The sequence below is a fragment of the Diaporthe citri genome, assembly GCF_014595645.1.
Source record: "Diaporthe citri strain NFHF-8-4 chromosome Unknown scaffold_2, whole genome shotgun sequence".
Lineage (NCBI taxonomy): Eukaryota > Fungi > Ascomycota > Sordariomycetes > Diaporthales > Diaporthaceae > Diaporthe > Diaporthe citri.
In genome coordinates, this window is record NW_025064847.1 from 589,194 (window position 1) to 611,401 (window position 22,208).

Sequence of the window (22,208 nt, forward strand, 5' to 3'; positions counted from 1 at the left end):
ATTCCAGACAATCCTCCTGGGTATTGACCCATCCTCTACACTCCATATGGAGCTGACAATATCCCTGCCCCTTCCAAATATTCCGCTGAGCTCCGATGCATGCCAATCGACCAAGATACCCAGCAGAGCATCGCGACGGCAGACATGGTGTGTTCCCCAAGCACTCTGCGTGAACAATCCCCAGGCAGTGGAATTCCTTCCTCTCCATCCCTCCTACTCTGAAGCGTGGTTCCAGAACTCCTGGGCTGTCAAGTCTTGGGTTCACATGCAGATAAACATACCCACGGGTACAGTGGAGACTTGCTGGACCGGCGGCAATAGCAAGACTCAATAGGCACCCTCGGCCGTCGCGAGGAGGAACGGGAACACTGGCTTCGAGAGAACGGGCTGGGCTCCTACATTGAACAGAAGGCGGAGGGAAGGATGATGAGGGAGGGAAGAGATGGGAGAGACAGGGAGTCCAGCCGGGAAGTATACCACAGAAGACCAAGAGCAGGTCAGACACCAAGGTTGTCAGTGCATTCTGTCAATTTACAGCTACCTAGGTCCTCAGATAGGAATAATTGATGGTTTAAAGATGGGTATGGCTGTGCAGCCTGTGCTGGTCTATTTGCTGTCTTTTGTCCAGTCATTCAGCGGGAGCAGAGGCAAAGACAGTTGTCACAGGGCACTGGCATATGTAGAGGATCACTGTAGTCCGGAACCATCAAAGAATCACACAGCCGTAAAATCACGTATGCATGAGATGGAAGTATTTTGGTTGGTCAAGTTTGTTTGGTCAATTGTCTGTCCTTCATTGTAACAAAAACAGCCCATCAGCAAGTCATCATCTCATCTTCGTCCCCTGCCAGCACTGACCCACTATCGTGACCGTGATTTCAAAGAGCTTTGTCGCCTAAACAAGTAGATGATGAGGGCTGTGTGTCAAAATCAAGATTCTCCTCGTGTTGAAACTGGTGGGAGAAAGAAAGAAAGAAAATGAAGTAACTTTTGTCGGACTTGGTGCCGGAATCCTCCCTTATGTCCATGCAAGCCAACTCACAGCTGGGTGACTGGTGATTGGGGGAAGAGAAGACGAAAATGTGCAGAAGAAAAGAAGTGACGGTGACCAAACCGATTTGTGTTGTTGCAATTACAGCAGCAGGCTGTGGTGAGACGGTGTTGTTCCTCCAGGGGGCTCAAGAGCCGTACAGGATCGTCTAGACGCCAATCTCCTAGTCCTCATCCTCGAGATAAGCCTGAACATCATCAACTGCATCACCATCATACTCAGTGGCGATTCCCTCATCCTCATGGAAGGGTGCGCCGAGCTCGCGCTGGTTGATTCCGGGGCGAGGAATCCATCCACCAGGAGCAGAGGGAACTTCAGGAAGAGGCCTGTTGCGGGAGAACAGCCTGCTGTAGAAGGAAGGACGAGGCTTCTCCTCTGGCAGGACCTGAATATCCGTGGTGGGAACCTGGTCAAGAATAAGTTTATGAGACACAAGGGAACTGGGCAATATTGTGGAGGATTTGGTGGAGTGCTGAGGGGGGGGGGCGGGGGCCATGAGGCCTGAGTGGGATCTGGAGTGCAAGGGGACTGGGAGTGGTCATGATATATTGTTTTTGTCAATGACTCACCTGATCCTCCTGGGTCACCGGTATCATAGTAGAACCCGTTGAGGCCTCAAGAAGTGGCTTGTAGATCTCCGTACCGGCACGAATGACGGTATCAGGAGCGGCGTCTCCATTCTCGTCCGCGGTTGACTTGACAGCAGGCATGTTGTGAAGGTCATCGGTGTCAGCGAGACTCTTGCTCAGGCCACTGGTCTCCTAGTCCAGGCCCTGGAAGGGGTTGTCTTCGTTGCTGCGACCATCAACAACTTGCTCACCGTGTCCGCCAGTGCAGCTGCAGTGACTGAGGCAGGTCATTGAACCCTCGATGCCATCATCATGGGGCTCCGTGTCATCAAGGGGTCCCACGCCATTACCTCCTGGCGGGGTGACAGGGGGTGCAACGTGGAGCTCGCAATCATCACCACAGCTTGCGAAGACAGGAGAGCCCTGGCAAATGTCGGCCATGGAGCTGGGGGTGCAGATTAGGTGGCAGGTGTTCTGCTGACGCTTCTCCTTGCTGTAGCCAGGAAGGATCTCATCGTTGTCAATGGGGTTGCCAGCATCATTGTAGTGCTTGACCTGGGCGGCCTCCTGGCGAACGTTGACAGAGATGAAGGAGGTTCCAGACGGGGAGGCAACAGAGAGGGTGCCAGTGGAGTTGGTGACATTGGGGAAGACTCCATCATTCTGCTGAACGACCATGGTGGGGAATGCCTCTCCCGCAACCTGCAGGAGGAAGATGGAGAAGATGACAAGGAAAGTGAAAGTCTTGTCGGCGGTGAACATTTGTCAGTTTGGAAAGACTGAAAACAAGCGTGTTTGAGGGGATTGTTGGAGTGTTTGGTGATGAGTTGGCTGGTAACACAGGGAGGCGGAGGAAGACTTACCGCCATGATCATCCAGGTGCAATGGCTTGCTTGAAGGGATGGATGAACGGACTGATTGGTCTTGGGATGACAGTTCAAAGACGAGCTGATGGTTTGACACAAACGCGTCGCGTCGTAGATGACGTTGCAGTGGTTCTGTCAAGGAGTGACTGTGCCTGAGGCAGTGGGCTGCTGGCGTGGTTGATTTAGTCTTACTTACACAGAAACAAGATCACGACAGTGATGATTATGGCAATGGGGAGAAATGAACTGACTGTTTGTGCTTGTTTGTTGTCGAGTTGGTTGAAGTGAATGAGGTTGCGTTGGTGATGGGTGTGGATGTTGAAGGAAAGGAGACAAAGTTGGGAATGTTGGGAGAGGAGAGGGAGTTTGTCTGCAGGAAAGGTAACAGATGAAGGAAGGTCCTCGGAAAAAGTGGGCCCAGACTATGGGAGCTTGCTCAGGTGCCTGTACACTGGAGGAGCTCCCCTGAAGAAAGATGTTGGGACGGCCTGGCTGGCAGGAGGAGGCAGGAGGGAGGAGGACAAAGGAGGCGGCAGGAGCAAGCAGGTCAGACAAACGAGAGTCTCCCTTCAGCGCTTCCTCTTCTGGCAGCTATGAGCACTGGACATAATACTACGTAGTTATAGGCCTTTCCCAAGCCATGGGAAACACACGCAGAAGCCCAGACTGCTGGGGGGGGGCGCGCCCAGGGACGTGCCCAAGGACGCGCTCAGGGGGACGCGCCTTAGGGGGACGCGTGTATCACTTGTGGGCATCAGGACTTGTTGGAACTGAAACTGTAGCCTCAACGATGTGCTCTTCGTTTGTAGATACTGTCCGGTGGCCGTCTATATTGAATTCTCAAACGAGTGCAGAGGGACAGCACCGGAATTCACTTCCGTAGCAGGTATTCCGAGTGTCATGTAGACCACAACGGTCGACTGGTTCCGGAAGCAGTCTTTGCGGATATCTGGGCGATGCTTGTGACTGCCGGCACCAGACTCGGGACTGAGATTGTGTCCTGGACGGTGTTTGAGTTCCGTAATTGCCTTGGAACAGTACAGATGCCTTCAACATCTCCATCACTCGCTTTGATACTTGATGTTGGGTGCCCTTGCAGTCAGTCTCCCTGCCGCGGGCTGCGGGAGCTTGGCTATGTACAGGGCGAAAATCACCTAGAACACTCGGCTGACTGCCAACATTTCCAGTCAGAAAACCACTGAACGTCTTCCCCACTGAATATCCTTTCCTCGATCCTATTCCAGTCGCCTTGCTATCAGTCCTGGCATCTCTGACTGTTGCTTTCGATAGCCAAACGGACGTTGACGGTTTGCAAATCCTGCAAGCAACACCAATCTTCTTGGAAGCCGCCAGCACGCTCTGCGAAATCCGCCAATGCGGAACAAACGGTGTGGCTACTACAAGCAGTGTTGAAGAATCCTCTTCCAAGCTGTACTGATTCTACACGCCGCGGTTCCACTTGCTCGTGGTTCCATCGCGACTGTGCCCTCGTTGTCGCAGCCGACGAGCAGCGTTGTCGCAGCCGACGAGCAGCGTCGTCCGGAGCGAAGCCCATCAAGACAGCATTCTGTTGTGCTGACAATTGCTTACATCTAGTTCCAACGTTGAAGACACATCCGAAGCTGTGTCAGTACCGCGACACTTGCCAAAGACCTAAGCCAAACGAGTTCCCCTTCGGACCGCAGACGAGAAAAGAAGACCAAGTAGCCCGGGAGAACTTTGATTGTTTGTGTCAAGGGGAGCAATATGTCCAAATGGAATAGGAGCCGGAGCTCGGGTGCCCCCTGAGCAGAGCAGTGGAAGACTCTTTCCAACAGCGACAAACACGACGCTTAGCACACAATGGTCGTTAGGACCGACGGTCTCCGAGCTGAGGCTTCAAGAAGTGGACCGTGACACCGGCAAGTTACCTCCCAGGGTCCAGCCCTCGAAGCCATCGAGTGACGCATCCGCATAGGCAGGAAAACGGTCGGTGACGGTGGCGCACTGGCTACAAGCCTATGCCAGCACGACAGATGCCCATGCGAAGGAAGAAATAGGCTGGCTAATGACTACGCAAAGGAGCTTTGGAAGCAGCAGAAGTAGCTCCCCTTGCAGAGGTCAGTACACTCGAGGTGTCAGATCCGTTGGGAATTGCGGTCCGTCGAGTGCTGATGGAGTCGCCAGCGTGTGAACAGGTCTCCCCGGCATCGTATCCACAGCCTCTCCTCCTTCAACCAGCTGCCCAATCGAACAGACGATGCAGTCCTGCTCAAGATCTTCGAACGCTACCTTGCCAAGGACACACTAGCTCCGGAGCGCTAGCTCAAGAGTCGGGTCTGTGGAGCTACAAGAGACTTGTCCTGCGGTTGAGTGGGTTGTGGAAGACTTCTCTGCCGTGGTTGTGGGATATATAGTCAGAGAGGCCGTGGGGTGCAACAATATAACGACTTACACAATGGCGGGAAGTCTCGGCATGCACAAATGCACGTCGCCATTGGTGGACACCGTCTGACCCCGGCACATCGAGAGAAGCCTCCCCCGGGCCCGGACCCGGACCCGGCCGTTGGCTGGAACTGGTTGTTCTGCACAAGGCTTCCGGAAGGACAGAAACAATCGAGTTGCAAACATCAGAGAATACGTCCATGCAAAAGATTGGACATGTATACCCGGCGGCCCGGGAAGGGACAAAGAAAGAGCTATCTAGGCATCACAGCTGAGGTATTGAAAGAAGAGAAACCATTACCAGACAGCCCAAGACACAGGGTCGGAAGAGTCACAGAAGCGTCAAAGGGCCTTAGGTCAAGAGTGGACAGGGGAACAGCTGAAAGGTGGCCGGCTAACTGTCAGAGACTTCCTGTTGCTCACAAAGACATGGAAGACTTCTTTGCACATTCTGGATAGGCTGATTTCGAAGCCGTGCTTGATACCAGGTGCTTCTCATGGCAGAGATTCGGTAATTAGCTACGGAATTATTTCTCCAAGACATGCTGCAAATTGCATGTCCTCCAGTGTTCAGGCTTCGTTGTACCTAACAATATGCCACCTGCACTCAGACGGGCCCAGTCTGACTTGCCATTAATTTGAAAAGTGCATTGAATCAAAGCATTGAGTGTTTAGGCTTCTCTGCTGTGGGCCTGGATTGCCGTGCCGTGCCGTGCTGTGCTACAGCACAGTTTGACCTTGGCAGAGCTGCCCAAGCTCCTCTGACAGCACCACACAGGTCCACTTCCCACAGCAGTACTAAAGCACACCAACACAGCCAACACCAACCACTTGCGCCATCCTCAGAGATACCAATCAACCTGGCCAAGGTATAGATCTCTCCTAGTTATGCTGGAAAAATTAACGGATTTCGACAGAACCCATTCTGCAAAGGACTGTTCTTACCCCGAGGCCGACGCCCAGACGAAACCCAAAGGCCCGTCCTTGTGCTGCTCCAGTCCCGCTCTCGTCCCCCTGTCCTCCTCCCCGATGGAGTGATTCAGCCTCTGCGGCGTCCAGAAGGCCCTTGCGATGCCCTATAAGCAATGCTGTACCATTGACAGCCCCTGGCCTTGGCCTGTGCATGGCTGGTCACAACATGGTGGTTCTGGGCTGTTGGCACAAGCGACTCGAGTGTTGTGTCCTGTGAAAGGCACGGGTTGACTGCTGTACTATGCAGTCGATACAGAATGCAGGTGATGTTAGAATGGTGTGAAAGACTGCTACAAGCAATGTGTGCCTGCTTGTTGGATAGCGGAGGATGGTGATTGATCTACAAACAAGCTCAACATAACACGAGCCTCCAGGAACCAAAGGGTGACCCCAGGGATCGTTTGTTGCTGGTGAAATCAAGTAGGCGCAAAGGGCACCGCGCGGTGCTCCCTGACTCTCTCTGGGTAGGGAACATTCGAGAAGACGCTCTGGGAACGGTTGTTATAATAGGGATGGGTGCTGGTAGGAGTTGGCATATCAAGCAAGTTCCGGCAGTCTCGAGCTTCCGGATGATCAGTCCACAATATACTTCCAATACCCGGGGAGTCCCCAACAACAAATGAACCTGGCAGTGCATTGGGTTGTTGCAAAAGAACTAAAGCCAACGGCATGGAAGTCTCAGTATCTAGAGACTCCTTCGGTTAGTCAATCTGTGCTGGCAAGAAGCTGGTATTGAAGTTGTGGGTTGTAGATCAAATCTGAGGACCAAAGGATTTGGTGGATGATTACACCAAGGCTCCCGGGGTAAAGGACAAAACACTGAGCACACCAAGCAAGCTCAAGACTTAGGGTGACATGGCTGTCTCAAAAAGTGTGATTTAATGAGCAAGTTCCAAGCCGAGCATAGACAGTGTGGCATCATCTGTCCAGAGTTATCACAAAGCTTCAACTCATCTTGTCATTGAACAGGCCATGGGCTTGTGCCCGTCTGTTCCCAAAAGTCTATCCTCTAGAACATCTCCGGACTTTTTGAACCAGCCGGTCCGTGACCAGGGCTCTGGCTTGAAAGAATAAATAACTGGAGTATGAATACATCCCACCTCAATTCGTATTCCAAGTGAACATCCCGTTTTGTTGTATCTTTACAAAACTGTCCCACCAGCCAATCAAGATTGCCCTCGCCCGCGTGCCCTACCACCTCTCCCGTATGACCCACGGCCGGGCCTCCCTGGGCCCGAGGTCCCACGAGATGACCCCCTGAATGTTCTCTGGTTTGAAGAAGAGTCTGACTTCGGCTGGAGGTTGTTCGAGGTCGGGTCATGCTTCGCAGTCTTGCAGGCCGCTGTGAACTCCCTCAGCAGCTCCTACGAAACCATCGAAAAGACGTCAGTATCCACTCGCTATCATCGGGAAACAACAATACAAGTTTCCAAAAGCACTCACATCAAAGTCCTGGTCCTGCATAGACTCCCAAGCAGAACTCTGGTGCATCTTCAGCTCCCTAACACGCGGGCTCATGATGCCGAACGCGACTCTCGCCAGGAACCGCGGGTCATCTCGCACGGGACACTCCGCCAGCACGTTCCGGATCCCTTCTCTATCGAGCGGCGCCTTCCCCGCCTGCGGCCGGGGCACCCGCTGCCCACCCGAGGTGCAGAAGGTGCAGTGGCCGCACTTCTCCTTGCCGCCGGGGAGGCCCATGCCGAAGTGCCGGGCAAGGGCGAGCGCGAAGCAGGTCGGGCCGGTGATGAGGTCTACCACCTCCCTGCTGCGTGCGAGGGCGTCGCGCTCCCTCTGCTCCAGGTCGGCGTACATGGCCGAGGCGAGGTCGTCGAGCTCGTCGGCGGTGGAGGGGAGCTCCTTGAGCACATGGAACTTGGGCACCACGCCCTTCGCCGTGAGCTTGATGATGTTGTCACGGTCGAGGAGGTCCAGGATCTGGATTATGTTGGCGCGCAGGTAGCCCGTCTTGCGCACTATCGCGTTGACGTCGACGTAGGTGTACTTGGTCTTCTTTTCCGAGTTTTCCAGGATGGCCTTGGCTTCTGGCCGGTCCTTGCTGGCCATGTTCTTCATGAACATGTAGTAGGCTCCGGTTATCTCAAAGGAGTACTGGCTGTATTCCGGGGTGATGGCTCGGATGAGGTTGTGGTGGAGCTCGAGGGTGGATGACGCTCAGGGGGCTTGACCGGATATCGAATTGCTTCATCTGGGCATTTGTGTCCTTCTTGAACTCGGCGCCGACCTTGAGGGATGTCACCTCGTCGTTGAATATGTCCCCGATCAGCTGTCGAAACGGCTCGTACGACGGCAGGTCTCCTCTTGCGAAGTTCTCTCGAACGTAGGAGTCGGCGTCGCAGAGATAGAACATGCAGTTGCTCTGTTTACCGTCTCTTCCGGCGCGGCCGATTTGTTGGCTGTATTCTTCGACCGTGGACGCGAGGGTGTAGTGGACAATGTTGCGTATGTCAGCTTTGTCTACTCCCATCCCAAACGCAATCGTGGCAACGACGACCTTGACACGATTCGCCATGAAGTCGTCCTGGACTTTGGTCTTCTGCTCCACCTTCATGCCCGCGTGGAAAGCTGTCGCGTCGAATTTCTGGGCGCGCAGCTCCTGGGCAAGGTCTTCGGACTCCTAAAGGCTAGCATTAGTGCTCTGTACTTGCTCTTCCGCCCACCTTCTTTGCTGACTTACCTTTTGTAATGTAACGTAAATCAACGTTGGGCCTGCATTCTTTCGCAGAAAAGCACACAGTTTGTCGAACTTGTCAGCGGGTTTTGGGACGGACTCGGCGAAAAGGTTGAGGCTTGGCACACATAGGTCAGCAAAAGGGATTCCCTTGGTAGCATGGCCGTGGGCGAGGAGGGCTAGAAGCTAGAACGGAACTCACTTCGGCCGATATGGTGAGGTCCGGAACACTCCGTGTTCTTCAATGTCAAACGCCTTGCGGACGTCCTCTACAACCTTGGCCGTTGCGGTGGCGGTTAGGCAGATGACGCGCTCTGCATTGATTTCTTGGACGAAACGGGCGACTGGAGGCCAAGATATGTGAGACTCAGTAAGCTTCTTCTGGTGAAATGAGGGTGCAGAGGAGTAGAAACAGTACGATACGAACCTTTGAGATACTCTGGTCGGAAGGAGTGGCCCCACTGGAACCATGTCAGCAACATTGTGCCGTGCCTGTGGCGTGAAGGTTGGGAATTACCTCGGATATACAGTGTGCCTCGTCAACAGCAACTAGACGGACACCGCCAGGCACGTGTTTCATATGCTCAACGAATCGCTCGTTGTTGAGCCTCTCCGGGGAGCAGTATATCATCCTCAACTCGCCCCGGCCTAGCTGCTGGTTGATGGCCTGGAGCTCGTCCCAGGACTTTGTCGAGTCGATACAGTCAGCAGATATGCCACGCCTCTTGAGTGCATCAACCTGGTCTTTCATCAGGGCGATGAGGGGGGAGATGATGATGGTGACGCCGGACTGGCCGGGCTCTCTGTGGCCACGAGACCTATCCAGCTCAGGGAACGCCACTGCTGGGATCTGTGATTGCATTCAGCAGCCATATCAGAGTAGTCGGATGTGGGCCATGTCATTCAGACAAGGAGACAGTGCTCACTTGGTAGCACAGAGACTTCCCAGCGCCGGTCGGGAAGACAACGAGCGAATTCTTGCCAGACAGGATGCGCCCGATGGCCCCTTTTTGCTCGTGGCGGAAGTCATCATGGCCAAATTTCTCTTGCAGAATGCGCTGTACTAGCTTGACGTTACTCTCATCATTTGCTTCATCGTCAACATCATCTGGAGAGCCGGGCAGCGAGGTAGTCGTGGCGGTCGTGGTGGTCTTCTTCTGCCGTTTGGAGGCAAAGGAAGAAGTGTCTCTGTCTGCCGACTTGCGCTTCGTGGCTGGGGCTGGCTTGCCTTGGACGATGTCGTTGACGTCGACATCGTCAAAGAGGTCATCTCCCGAGTTGAAATCGTCGCTCATGTTGTTCTGTTAGGTTGGATTTGGAATCCTGCTCTTGATGCTGGTCATCCCTTGTGGGTTGTGCAATATGACGCGTCGAGTCGCGTCCCGCCTAAAGTGATCCACGAAGTCAGGTGCCCAGGCGCTGCACACAGGTGAAGACAGGTGGGCAGGGATGCTGGTTGGGGGTTTGGGGGGCCGGTTAGGCCCAACAGACTGACTCCCTCAAGTGCAGATTCACTAGTTATACAACCTTCACAGCATGCCCACGACTTATATCAGCCTCAAACAATTATAGGAAAATCCAACCAAAGAAATTAAGGATCATGCATGTGTTTACAGATCGCTTTCAAGCCACATTACAGCATGGCACAAGGAGATTCTATTGCTATCATAGTAGAACCTGGACATAACCCTAATCACTTACCCCCCCCCCCCACCCTTCCCTCATGCTGTCTTCAAGCTCAAAATCCACCTGGGCAGTTTCCAAGGGCAGTTTTCAAGGGCATGTCAATGTTTCTTTGATCAAGCAACATCATGTAGATAAAGGCAGAAAACTAGTCATTCAGTTTCAAGGCTTTCCAACCCAACAAATGCTCCTGTTCACCACCACAATCACCTAGGAAACGAGAATGTCCTGCCCACCGTCCTGACAGTAACTTTCTTCCGCGGTCCTACAAGTTCACTCTTGGTGACGATGCCGTCGTCGCGCCGGAAGAAGCTCATGAAGCTGCTGATGGCATCAGATGCGCGTGCTTCCAGCGCTTCCACTGGTCTGTGAAGTGTTAGCCCTGGAACTTTGGACGGCATGTATGCTGCTGGTCTCTGACTCTCTGCATGGGTGTGAAATTGTTGACAGCGGAGTTGGCGAGACTTGCCCGTTTGGCATCGGCGCGGCGCTGATGCCGGCCACAGCAGCTAGCACTACAGCAACGGCAGAGATCTTCATCTTGAATTCAGCTGCTCGCTATGAAAGTCACAGAGTGTGGTTCCGAGTCTTGCCCGTGACTCCTTGCTGTCAGAGTATGAGCTTTCCAGGCCCTGGTGATGTTCTGCTGTGTGTGTCTCGTTCGAAGATATTAAGTTGTAGATGTAGAGAATTAATTGGCTTCAAGCCTTTGGAATAGTAGATGAACTGATTACGTTGAGTGCAACGGGCTCTTCTGTATTTATACCGCTGAACTCTCCTGAAGCTGTACACACGCGGCCCCTGTTTCCTCCAAAGCTAAACTTAAGCATGCTTGACTCGCCTGCTGAGTCGCCGCGTTTATGCCCTTGCGGCGCTCATGATAGAGTTTGACGCCTGAGACACCGCTAGCCTCAGCCTGATCGTCTCATACCCTCGTCAGGTCGGAGAAGCCTCTATAATTGACCGCCGAGAAGCTTGGTTATTTAGAGTTATCTCGCTTATTTCCCGATATTTGCTACTGCGGGTTGTTGGGCCTTAACTTTCTGGAAGACAAAATTTTATTATTGTTGAGAGCGCCGAGAATTTTTAGTGTCGTTCGTGAACACATCGGCCTTTGCCACATCAAAAGTGCGTGGAATCCGCGGCCAGTTCCGATATATTTCATGAAGCCGGCGAGATTTCCTCGGTGCAACATCAACCCGACACCTCCCAGTCCAGCTCGTCGGCAAATCCGTATACCCATCCTTAATTAGTTGTCATGCGCACCGCGCGGAGTCCCTCCTTGGAATAGCCGGCACCTCTGGCTTTTACGCTGGGACAAACCCCAAATCAGGCATCCTCATAAAACGTAGCGATGTCCGTCCTGACACCGATCTTGCCCGAGGGCGGCGGCTGGCGCTTGAGATAGATCGCCTCCTCGCTGCTGTTGTCCTCCACGTTGTACGGGCTGCCCTGGCCGTGGTTCCTGACGCGCGTGTCGACGCGCAGCGGGCTCGGCTTGGCGGTGCCGTCGTCTTCGGCGCCGCTGCGGTCGCCGCTGGCGTGGATGTCGACCTCGCGCCCGCTGCGGCTCTTGTCCATCATGTGGAACCTCGACAGCTTGTTGGTGCTCAGGCTGCGGCCGGCGCCCGCGGAGTGGGGGTGGCCGCCGCCGCCGAGCTTGTAGTCCGACCCGCCGCGGTTCGAGCTGCCCAGCAGGGCTGGGGCGTAGCGCTTGGCGAGCGCCTTGAAGGAGGGAATCGATGCCGCGAGGATGGCGACGTTGGTTTCGATGGCGGACCAATACTGTGTGGTAGAGGCGTTCGTTAGCTGGATGTCCGTAGCTCTATGCCATTCTAGATGACGGCACTGGCGTGATTATCCTTACCATGGCTCCTGAGATGACCCAGGTTGCGTCGGCGTCCGCCGCGAGCATTTGCGGGATGTAGGTGATCCGGATGATCGATGACAAGCAAGCGCTGTAGAGGTGAAGAAAGCGTCATGGTCAGCCCGTTGTTCTCAAAGGCCCGTTGAGAAGTCTCAGGTCAGGATTGGCACGTCTGCAGCTTACAAAAATCCCAGGGACATCATCACACCCAATCCGATCTTCTGGCGCTTGGGCATTTGCAGCTTGGAAACCATCTTGATGGGCAACGTATACGTCAAGAAATCTGTCGAGATGTTCACGGCGGCATTGGCCAGGTAGAAGGCGTTGATGTTGACGCACGTCTTTTTCGTGATGTTGAGATCGTCTGCATATGGACGTCAGAGTCATTCCTTCATTATGGTCGAGCAGGTATAGCCGGCAGCGCACGATGGGATTGGACTCACAGGCAGCCTGGACAGGCGAACATTGGAAGATGCAAACTATGACATTGGCGCCGGCCTGGCAGGTCACAACGCCGACAATGACATACGCTAGCCGTCGAAGGTTGCGGTCACCAAGACGTGCGTAAAGTGCCAGCACTGAGGTCTTGACGAAGCCTAGGCAGGCATTGTAGAAGATCGAGGACAGCCACACTATCTGTGAGTACGATATGAGGTTGTCCGTGCCCCGGAGCATCACATCTTGCATGTGGGATCCGAGTCCATGGTTGACAGCTACAATCATGAGTCAGTTCTCGTTCCCGGCCCGTCCAGAAAGAACCATGTGCGTACCAAGTATAGTTGCGATGATAAAGGCCCATGCCAGTAACTTCGATCAGGTCAGTCATAACCACTCTGCGTGTGGATAGATGTAGCAACCTACAGCAGCAATTATAATGAGTGCTAAGAAGCAGAGTCAGCTGGTATTAATGCATGGAAGCCCCAGGCGCATTGATGCAGGGACCAACGAAAGGCGTGGCTTACCATCATCAGGTCCGAATGACTTTGTGATGTGGATCCTGGCGAATAATCGCAACGATATCGTCAAAATAGTGATGACGCCGAAGACGACAGACACGGTCGTCACCGTGGGCCCTTGAGTTTCAGCCATCTGGGTTCGAGGAGGAGAATGCGGGAGTAGTAAAGAGAACAAGAAGCCAAATCACTTGAGCAGCCCACTTCCACGGTGCGACAAGGAAAGAATGCGCCGTCGGCGTAAAGTAGCGGACCGAGTCGAAAGGAATGGAATGAACGCAATCAAGGTCTCCGTGTCTTCAAGACATTACGATATGAAGTGGGTGGCCGAGGAGATATTTGGAAACGGAGACATGGAAGGAGGCGACATGCCTCCCTCAAAACCCAGGGGGGCAGAACCCGACTCAGTCACAATTCACAAAGAAGGGAAAAAAAGGCGTTGCATGTTTGCAGGGGACTGGTGCGACGGCATGGTTACGAGCAGATCTCTTGCTTCCTTCAGGGCTCGAGGTCTTGGGAGTTCACAATGGCGAGAACATCGAGTACCCACATAATATGACGAGAGGTGTCCGGCCGGCCGACGAATAGGAAGCCGTTGGCCGGGAACCTGCGTGAGTGAAGTGAGTAATTTTCCTGGTCGTCGTCCGCGGGCGGCACCCATCTCCCGGAGGTAATCTAGATTATTTTCCCGTGGAGTTTCACGAAGTACAAGGGGCTTGAAAGTGCTGAAGTGTTCTCTTTATCTTTACAGAAAAAAAGATGCGTACGAGGGTGAAATGAAGATACCCATCGCCCCTTGGACAGAACCGAGCGAAGTAGACGACTAGTGACAGCATGGAGGCCTGAATGTGATACGTTACCGACAAGAAGGAAAGCAAAACGATGGTTCCTGTGCCGAAACGTGGTACAGGTGCAGGTGAGAAGATCCTTTCCCGGACCGTGACGCCACTTGTATGCAGGCAGAAGCAGCGTGGGTCACGGGACCGCTCGTAACTGTCGAGTCTGGCAGTCTGGGTGGTGCTTAGGGTCCTTGCCCCAATTTCAACAGCATCTAAACTTAATTCAGAGGTGGCCCGGCGCCGGATGGCTGTGCCGGTGAAAGTCATTGTTCCTTGTGTGGACCGCACGCACGGAGACGACGATCAACGGGGACAACGATCTACATATCACCACAACGGCTTAGGCTCCATCAGGTGATGTGATGTGCTCCTTCAGTGGTTCTTCGCTCCATCGTCATCTGTAATAAGCCGAGCCGTTTTCTGTCACCAATTCCCCGAAATGTGTACCGCTCTCCTGCATGTTGCATTAGGACCAACCCTAGTATACAGGGGTATGGAGCAGACAAGGACCCATAATTACAGGGGAGAAGCGACCAGTCGCAGATAGTCAGCGGTGCCCTCATAGATACGACTTTGATAGCTAACAAGATGCAGTATATACGGCACACCTAAGTAAACCCAAATTGTGTCTCTAGAGCAGTCTTGGAAAGAAAAAAATGAGTTCCGAAGAGGATGTTAAGTTTGTATCCAAGAGAGCGCAACGAGGATCATTACCAAATCCATGCCAAACACCGACCAGCTTTTGTTCTCCGGCAGTATGCTTCGCAAGGTCCAGGCCTTCACTGGCACTTGGCAGTTCCAACTTCTGGCAATCAGGATTTGGAGGCAGTTGTTGTAGGCCAACCACAAGAGTAGTCCAGGTGTTGGTCCCCACATCCACCAAGGGGCCAGCATCAATCTGAGAAGTACGATGTTGGGACATCCTGGGAATTTCCTCAGCCCCAGTACAACATAACTCTTTTTGCGGCATCGAGGCGCAGATCACCAGGCACGTATGGTCGCAGTGCAGAATAGCAGAGTAGGAACCCAACCTCCCTACCGGCCGGGCTAATCACCATCAAAACCGACAAGTTGGGCCTGATATTACACCCAGACACATTCGCAATTTTGACAGGTGCGGGCACTTGGTCGGGATGGACCGTTACTTTGGACTTAGCAGGCCAATCGCGGATTGTCCGGCTATCATCGATGGGCCTGTCGCACATCTGGAGCCCACGGCCGATCCCCACAGCCGAATCTTGTTAGTGCTGGCTGTGTGTGCCCAGCACTCTGACCCTTCTTCAACCGGCTCCTAGCTGCCGAGTCTTCCTCGGCCGGCGGGAGCAGTCAACGGCAGCCTATTCGCCCCGGCAATGTGGAACCCAGCGGGGGCGAGGAAATTTGGGGGTGATGCGATGTTATATGGGTCTGCCGAATCCAGCAAGCAGTAAGCAGCCGCTAGAGCCCCATGTAACATCAAATGCCACACACGTTATTCGCGAATCACTGCAGAGGGTGGGGAATGATCGGAGGCTCATGATCGAAGGAGGGATCCCTCCTGTCGGTGCCCATCATGGAGTCCACCAACAGGCCGAGCAGCTCGACATAAATACTTTGCACACAAAACTTGAACGGCTTGTCACTCACCGAGGCGCGCAACACCCCAGTCATCCTGACGAGCAGCACGTCAAGTTGGCAGCCAGCGATATACTGTAGGTACTGAAGCTTGGCTGAACCAAGGCTCTACTCGGTTCTCGGTTGCTCCACCATCTGAGAATGCCCTCGATATTGAGGATAGTGGGAGGCCTGATCCTCCTCGGGCTTGCACATGTCATCGGCAGCTTCGTCTACCAGATCGTTTACTATCGCTTCTTTCACCCGCTGGCCAAGTTCCCTGGACCGTTCTGGGGATCGGTGACCCGGTTATGGATCACCTACCACAACATCAAGGGCGACGAGCCTGAGACTTTCCAGGCCCTGCACCGCAAATACGGTATGTGAACGTGCTCTCACCATGCATGAGCGTGAGAGAGGACACTGTGAAAGCGCATGCGATAACTGACATGTCGCGACCAGGCCCCATCATCCGCGTCACCCCCGTCATGCTGCTGGTGAGCGACGCCACCAAGCTGCCCGTCATCTACAGCCGCCAGGCCAACAAGTCCAAGCACTACATCACGGGCAGCTTCGGCAAGACCGAGTCGCTCTTCAACATGCAGGACTCCAAGACGCACGCGCGCTTCCGCAAGGTCGCCGCCGCGCCCTACAGCTTCACCAATATCAAGAAGATGGAGCCCCTCATCGACGCCCGCATCTCCGAGTGGATGGACCGCCTCGACGAGCTCTTCGTCCGGCGCGAGCCCGGTGCCAAGTTCGACTTTGCCCCCTGGGCCGTCTACATGGCTTACGACGTCATCTCCGAGGTTGGCTTCGGCGAGCCGTTTGGGTTCATACAGCAGGGCAAGGACGTCGGGGGCCTGATCCAGGGGTTCCATGACGGGCTCACGCCTTTCGGTATCATGGCCAGGCTCTACCCTATGACAAACTGGATCAAGAGCACTTTTCTTGGGAAATACTTCGTCGCGACGCCCGAGCAGGACTCCGGAATCGGAACGCTCATGCGCTTCCGTGATAAGCTCATCGACCAGCGGTTCAAGGAGATTGAGGCCGGAACAAACGTGCGATTCGATCTGCTTCAGACGTGAGTGAAACCCATTGCAGCATTTACCACATCCGCTTCTGACAACTTCTCCAGATTCATCGAGGCCCGCGACGAGGACGGCAAGCCCCTAGACCTGGACTACATCAAGGCCGAGATCCTCCTCGTGCTCCTCGCCGGCGCAGACACGACCGGCACCGCCTTCCAGGCCATGATGGTCTACGTGCTCTCGAGCCCGCGCGTCTACGCCAAGCTCATGGCCGAGCTGGACGCCGCCACCGAGGCCGGCAGGATCGCACCCGCCGGCAGCATCCCGCAGTACGAGGACATCGTCGCCCACTGCCCTTACTACCTCGCCTGCGTGCGCGAGTCCATGCGCCTGACGCCCTCGGCCCCCAACATCTTCCCGCGCGTCGCGGGCGCCGGCGGCGTGGACCTGGGCGAGGGCAGGTTCGCGCCCGAGGGGACGGAGCTCACTTGTAACCCGTGGCTCGTGCACCGCGACCAGAAGCTCTACGGCGACGACGCGGGCGAGTTCCGCCCGGAGAGGTGGCTCGAGGACCCGGAGAGGGCCAAGGAGTTCCTCAAGTACAACATGGCCTTTGGGTACGGCGCCCGGGTTTGCCTGGGCAGGGAGATCGCGAACATGGAGCTGTACAAGGCGCCGCTGCAGTTCTTCAGGACCTACAGGCCCGAGATTGCGAACAAGGAGGTGCCTGGTCGGTATGTGATTAACGGCGGTGTGAGCTACTACGAGGACATGTGGCTTAGCATCAGCAAGAGGACGGCGGCCAAGGCTTGAGGGGATGTGGTCGGGATTCGAGCGTACATATATGTGTATATGGGGAGGTCTATATAGGGACAGTCTCATCTAATTATTGAATAACAAATAGCGAAACCATACATACGTTGCACTCCCGATGTAAAAGGCCGGCTCAACATAACGATTAATGCTCAAGTGCGTCTTCTATATTGCCTCGGCGAGTTTTCTGTGTATGCAGTCTCGAGTGCTTTGTTCATCTATCCGGCATGCCTCAAATTCCCCAAATTTTCCGCCAAGAAATGCAACAAATCGCTCAACATATCTTTCGAATACCAGTGGCCGAGGTCATCATACTCCTTCCAACAAACCCTCGCTCCCAAATTGTCCAGACACTCGGAAGCTCTCCGTCCCAGCTCGATGCTGACTTTCTCGTCCTGCCATCCGTGGCCAAGGAAGATTGGAATCCTCTGCACCGACAGTAGTAGTTCTGATTGCTTCTGGAGAGCGGGCAGGTCCAGCTGCTCCCTCAACCAAGCCACAGCTCTTCGTGCCGGGGTATTAGCTGCCCCATCGCTCGATTCGCCTTCGTGACATGCATCGTGCGTGAACGGGTCGAATCCCAGGGGTCCATCATCGTGCTGCTTATCCTCCTTGCCTCGGATCTCCGCCATCAGACTTTCGGCGAATGGAAGCCGCCCGCACATCCCTACAACGGCACCCAAACCCTCTCCCTCCCATAGCAACAACGCTACCGGTGAAGCCGCACATCCCTGGCTGAGCCCACCAAGGACAACACTTTTCGTACCCCCGGGGACGATGGCAATCTCTGCACGGAGGAGCTGGTGCAAGTACTTAGTCGTCTCGTGCAAGCCCTCGATCTGCAGCTCTTCCCTGTCTGTCGCCGGCGGGTCGAGTTTCCAGTTGTCGAACCACTGATGGGTGTGTGCGCGCTTGTATATCGTGGCACGGCGTCGTGCAGCGGTAGGAAATACGAAACGGGCGTGTGGGAATGCCGTCCGCAATGTCACGGTGGGCTCTTGGTCCCCTGAGACTTTCCCAGTCTCATCGACTAGGGGCTCGTCCTCGCTGCAATTTGGTAGGCAGGGCCTAGTACTTTGAACAGGCGTTCGCAGCAGCTCGGGCCCGAACTTCTCAGCCCACGAGCCGCGTCAGTGAAGCAAGATGAAAGTCTGCCGGTGCGGCAGCTGCAACGGCTCGAAGACGAGTGGATCTGGGTAGTCCATAATAGTATCCTGAAAGCCTTCAGTTTCTGTTTCCTTGATTTTCCATCCTTTATCAGGCTCATCAAGGTAGGGCAGTGACTGAGGGCTAATAAGTCTGAGATCTCAGGGGGTCTCCACTGCGAACAGTGGTTGCCTATATGAGGCCAAATCAGGCAACTGGCGAGACCTTCCTGCATGTGTTGGCCGCAAATGGAATACAGCTTGCAGGGGTTCACAGCCCAACATAGATTTTGAAAACTAGAGAATACTGTGGTGTAGACAGTCAGACTTGAATTCAACGTGGGACAAGAATGTTTGCAAAAATACGAAAATATATTCCCCAATAACCAGAAAGTCTTGTCTCGAGGACTCCTACTCCATAGCGACTTGTCCAACACAGTGCTATGGTGCATGAGACAAACAAAACGGTATTGAAGTATCTTGTAGATACACGGTGAATTGCAAGCCTTGGCGTCCAAATCTGCGAGCCGTATGCCTCAGAAAATAAAAAAAAAGTCCTCTACCACTGATTTCATATCCTGACAAATTTTCGAGCATCGCTGACATGATCTCATCCTTCAAAAGTGTATATGAGTAGAAGACCATTCGTTTGCGAGGTGGGATTATGTTATAAGTCAGGAGAGCAGGCACCCTACGAAGAGATCAAAAGGGAGATGATACGTTGTCATGGGAGTCTTCGGTCTGACCTATCCCGGTATCTCCGCTCCAAATACCACACTTTTCGGCCCTTTAAATGTAAAAGACCAGTCTAATCGTGCAAATTACGTAGTATCGGCAGACAATGCGGGAGTTGTGCGGAGAACCCAGGAGACTGGTGATTCGTCGTCAACCAGGAAAGAACGAATAGCCTCACGGTTGTGTCCGGTATTTGACCCGACCAAGTGGGAATGGCAGTCGCCAAGAGCGGGATTAGCAGGGGCAGAATCAGCTAAGCTTGCCTACTATGACAAAATTATGGCAGGGCACATGACTTGGAATGGTCAGGGTCTCCATTCGGTCCCCACGCGAGTGTTGATTCGGACCGTTATGTGTCTCCACCTCCACACCAGACCGTGCTGTGTAAAGATTGGGGAAGTGGGACGTGAAAATCATAGCGTAGTAGACTATAAAAGGGGAATATCCCGTGGGGTAGGTTGACAATCTGAGTGATTCGCCAGTGGTGACGAATTGTCGATTTCCTCTCGAGTTCATCTCTTACTTCGCTTCGCGTCGGGTTCAACCATGTGGTTCCTATTGATGCTTCCCTTCTTTGCTGCGGCCGTGGCAGGGGATGAGGCTTCTTGCTCTGCCCTCGCTGGGAACTCGGGGTCTCTGGGTCTCAACAGGACAGTCCTGACCAATTCAACCTGGATCCCAGCAGGTGCCAAGAACGTGTCAGGGACCTTCAACGCAGCGGCATTCTGTGAAGTGTCCGGGACGGTATCCTACCCTGCCGACAACTATGTCGTTTTCGAAGTCTGGCTGCCGGAAGAAAATGCATACAACGGCAGGTTCCTCGCTGTTGGTGAGTACTTCCCGCATTACGTACTTAATCATTACTCGGCTTACAATTTGCAGGAAACGGTGGCATGGCAGGCACAATTGATGAACCTGCACTTGTCGAGAACTTGAACAGCGGGTATGCAGTTGCCGGAGGGGACAGCGGGCATCGAGCAGCGGAGAACAACGGCGGCGAAGGCGAAGCCGGGGTCTCAATTTCCTATCTGCATGACCAGGACCAGATTCTCGCCTGGATCCACAACTCTATATCCTACTTCACGCCTCCTGCCAAAACAATTGTGGAAGCCTACTACACCAGTGCTCCACAATACAGTTACTACAAGGGATGCTCCACGGGCGGTGCTCAAGGCTTTGCTCTGGCGCAGTATCATCCCGAGCTGTTTGATGGTATAGTAGCCGGGTGCCCAGGGAATTGGTACTCTCATCTCACCCTGTCGTTCTTGTGGAACGCACAGGCTTCTGAGGTAAGTTCCCAGAACAGCAGAATATCAGTTTCACCCGCATGGCTGACAGAGTACGGACCACAGGGCACTGGCTTAGAAGACGAGACCGCCGGCCAAGCAATCCTCGACTTCGTTGAGAGCGCCGTGTTGGACCACTGCGATGAGCTCGACGGGGTTAAAGACGGCCTCATCGAGAACCCCCTCACCTGCGACTTCGACCTTACCACGCTGGCATGCGACCCAACAGCAGCCAACTCGACCCAGTGCCTCTCCGCATCCCAGGTCGCCGCGTTCCAGAAGATCTACGACGGCCCGCGCAACTCCACCGGGCACAGCCTCTACCCGGGCTTCACATTCGGCAGCGAGAACGAGCTCATCCAGCAGACGTCCGGCTCCCTGTCTAATTCTTTCACGGCGTCGATACTGCAGAACGTGGTCTTTGACGACCTTTCCTACGACGTGAACTCCTTCGACTGGGACGCGGACGTCGCGCTCATCGACCAGCGCGTGGGGACCCTCATCGACGAGATCAGCCCGGACCTGTCGGCCTTCCGCGCCAGGGGCGGCAAGCTCCTCGTGACGCAGGGCTGGGCCGACCCGTACAACGCGGCGACCTGGCCGATTGATCACAAGAAGCAGCTGGAGGATGCCATGGGAGGAGATGTCTCTGACTGGTTCTCCCTGTTCATGTTGCCCGGTACGTATTTTCCACCTCACTTGGTTGGCTGGTCCGGCCCGGAGTCAGATTTGTTCGACTAACAATATGCAGGCGGGGGTCACTGCGAGGGAACGCTCAGACATAAGTCAACACCGCAGGTGCCACACTCGTTGGAGAAGCTCGTCGAGTGGGTCGAGAAGGGAGAGGCGCCACAGGAAATGCTCTTCAGCAACCCACCTGATGGTGGTAATATCACACGGAAAGCATGTCCCTGGCCAAGCACAGCTGAGTACATTGGCGGAGACACCAACTCCTGGTCTTCGTTTGTCTGTAGCACTTAGAAGGTTTCAGGGTGCAAAGGCGATAATGATCAAATGTGCCTTGAGAACGTTAAGGCTTTATCCCGGCTCTTGTTGATCTCTTGACGCGAATCTTTGCTCGTTATTGTCGCCCAGAAACGCGCGCCCGTGCCAGTGCGACTCTTAATGTCCTTACTCGATGCTTATCGCTATTTCGCAACAAGGCTATGGCAAGACTTTAATGTTGCCATGCTTGCTCGCCGGGAGTTGAAGAACCCTGTAGATCTTTGTGGTCCAATGTCAGCACTACATGCATGTAAGAAGGCTTGGCATCATACTACTCATGGATGTCCAAGATAATGACTCTCACCATATTAGTAGCGGCCGGAGGAGTTCCTTCTAGACTCCCTTCTGATGACAGAAACGTCAACGGGGGCCATGACTGTAACTCGTACTACTACTGGTTATGATGCTTGGGGGTCTCAAAATGATTTAAGAGAGGACCTTTATCCTGGTGTCAACTTTGGGTGCCCGCCCTTTTATTTCCTTGACTGTCCCCGGTCCACTAAACACGCTCGGCGCGAGTGAGTCTGGAACGGCACATGTACAGATGACCAAACAGCCTGGTCTGCATACCTTGGTCTCACAGATTTTAGCTCTGGTTGATGGTGGAAAGCCTGAGATAAAGACTCGCCACTCAGCCATGTTGTGCCACAACGGAAAGCTTTTTTGAAAACTATCGATCTT

The 22,208-nt window shown here is 54.1% G+C and overlaps 5 protein-coding genes across 5 annotated transcripts; 2 read left to right on the forward strand and 3 right to left on the reverse strand.

The window, feature by feature from the left end:
* Nucleotides 1-1,214: 1,214 nt before the first annotated feature.
* INS49_005826 (uncharacterized protein) lies at nt 1,215-2,382 on the reverse strand (the record flags this gene model as incomplete). The annotated part of the gene is made up of 4 exons (XM_043166604.1): nt 1,215-1,457; nt 1,621-1,812; nt 1,872-1,897; nt 1,971-2,382. 4 exons carry the CDS (start codon nt 2,380-2,382, stop codon nt 1,215-1,217), a joined length of 873 nt encoding a protein of 290 aa, XP_043027748.1.
* An 8,081-nt stretch (nt 2,383-10,463) lies between these two features.
* INS49_005827 (uncharacterized protein) lies at nt 10,464-10,797 on the reverse strand (the record flags this gene model as incomplete). Its single annotated transcript, XM_043166605.1, has 2 exons — nt 10,464-10,623; nt 10,679-10,797. The coding sequence occupies 2 exons, from the start codon at nt 10,795-10,797 to the stop codon at nt 10,464-10,466; spliced, it is 279 nt and encodes a 92-aa protein (XP_043027749.1).
* Nucleotides 10,798-11,586: 789 nt separating this feature from the next.
* Nucleotides 11,587-13,213, reverse strand: INS49_005828 (uncharacterized protein; the record flags this gene model as incomplete). The annotated part of the gene is made up of 7 exons (XM_043166606.1): nt 11,587-12,042; nt 12,125-12,215; nt 12,308-12,488; nt 12,568-12,837; nt 12,895-12,931; nt 12,986-13,005; nt 13,087-13,213. 7 exons carry the CDS (start codon nt 13,211-13,213, stop codon nt 11,587-11,589), a joined length of 1,182 nt encoding a protein of 393 aa, XP_043027750.1.
* Nucleotides 13,214-15,671: 2,458 nt separating this feature from the next.
* Nucleotides 15,672-17,356, forward strand: INS49_005829 (uncharacterized protein; the record flags this gene model as incomplete). Its single annotated transcript, XM_043166607.1, has 3 exons — nt 15,672-15,888; nt 15,972-16,596; nt 16,651-17,356. The coding sequence occupies 3 exons, from the start codon at nt 15,672-15,674 to the stop codon at nt 17,354-17,356; spliced, it is 1,548 nt and encodes a 515-aa protein (XP_043027751.1).
* Nucleotides 17,357-19,782: 2,426 nt separating this feature from the next.
* INS49_005830 (uncharacterized protein) lies at nt 19,783-21,503 on the forward strand (the record flags this gene model as incomplete). Its single annotated transcript, XM_043166608.1, has 4 exons — nt 19,783-20,065; nt 20,119-20,525; nt 20,589-21,201; nt 21,274-21,503. The coding sequence occupies 4 exons, from the start codon at nt 19,783-19,785 to the stop codon at nt 21,501-21,503; spliced, it is 1,533 nt and encodes a 510-aa protein (XP_043027752.1).
* Between the last annotated feature and the right edge of the window lie 705 nt (nt 21,504-22,208).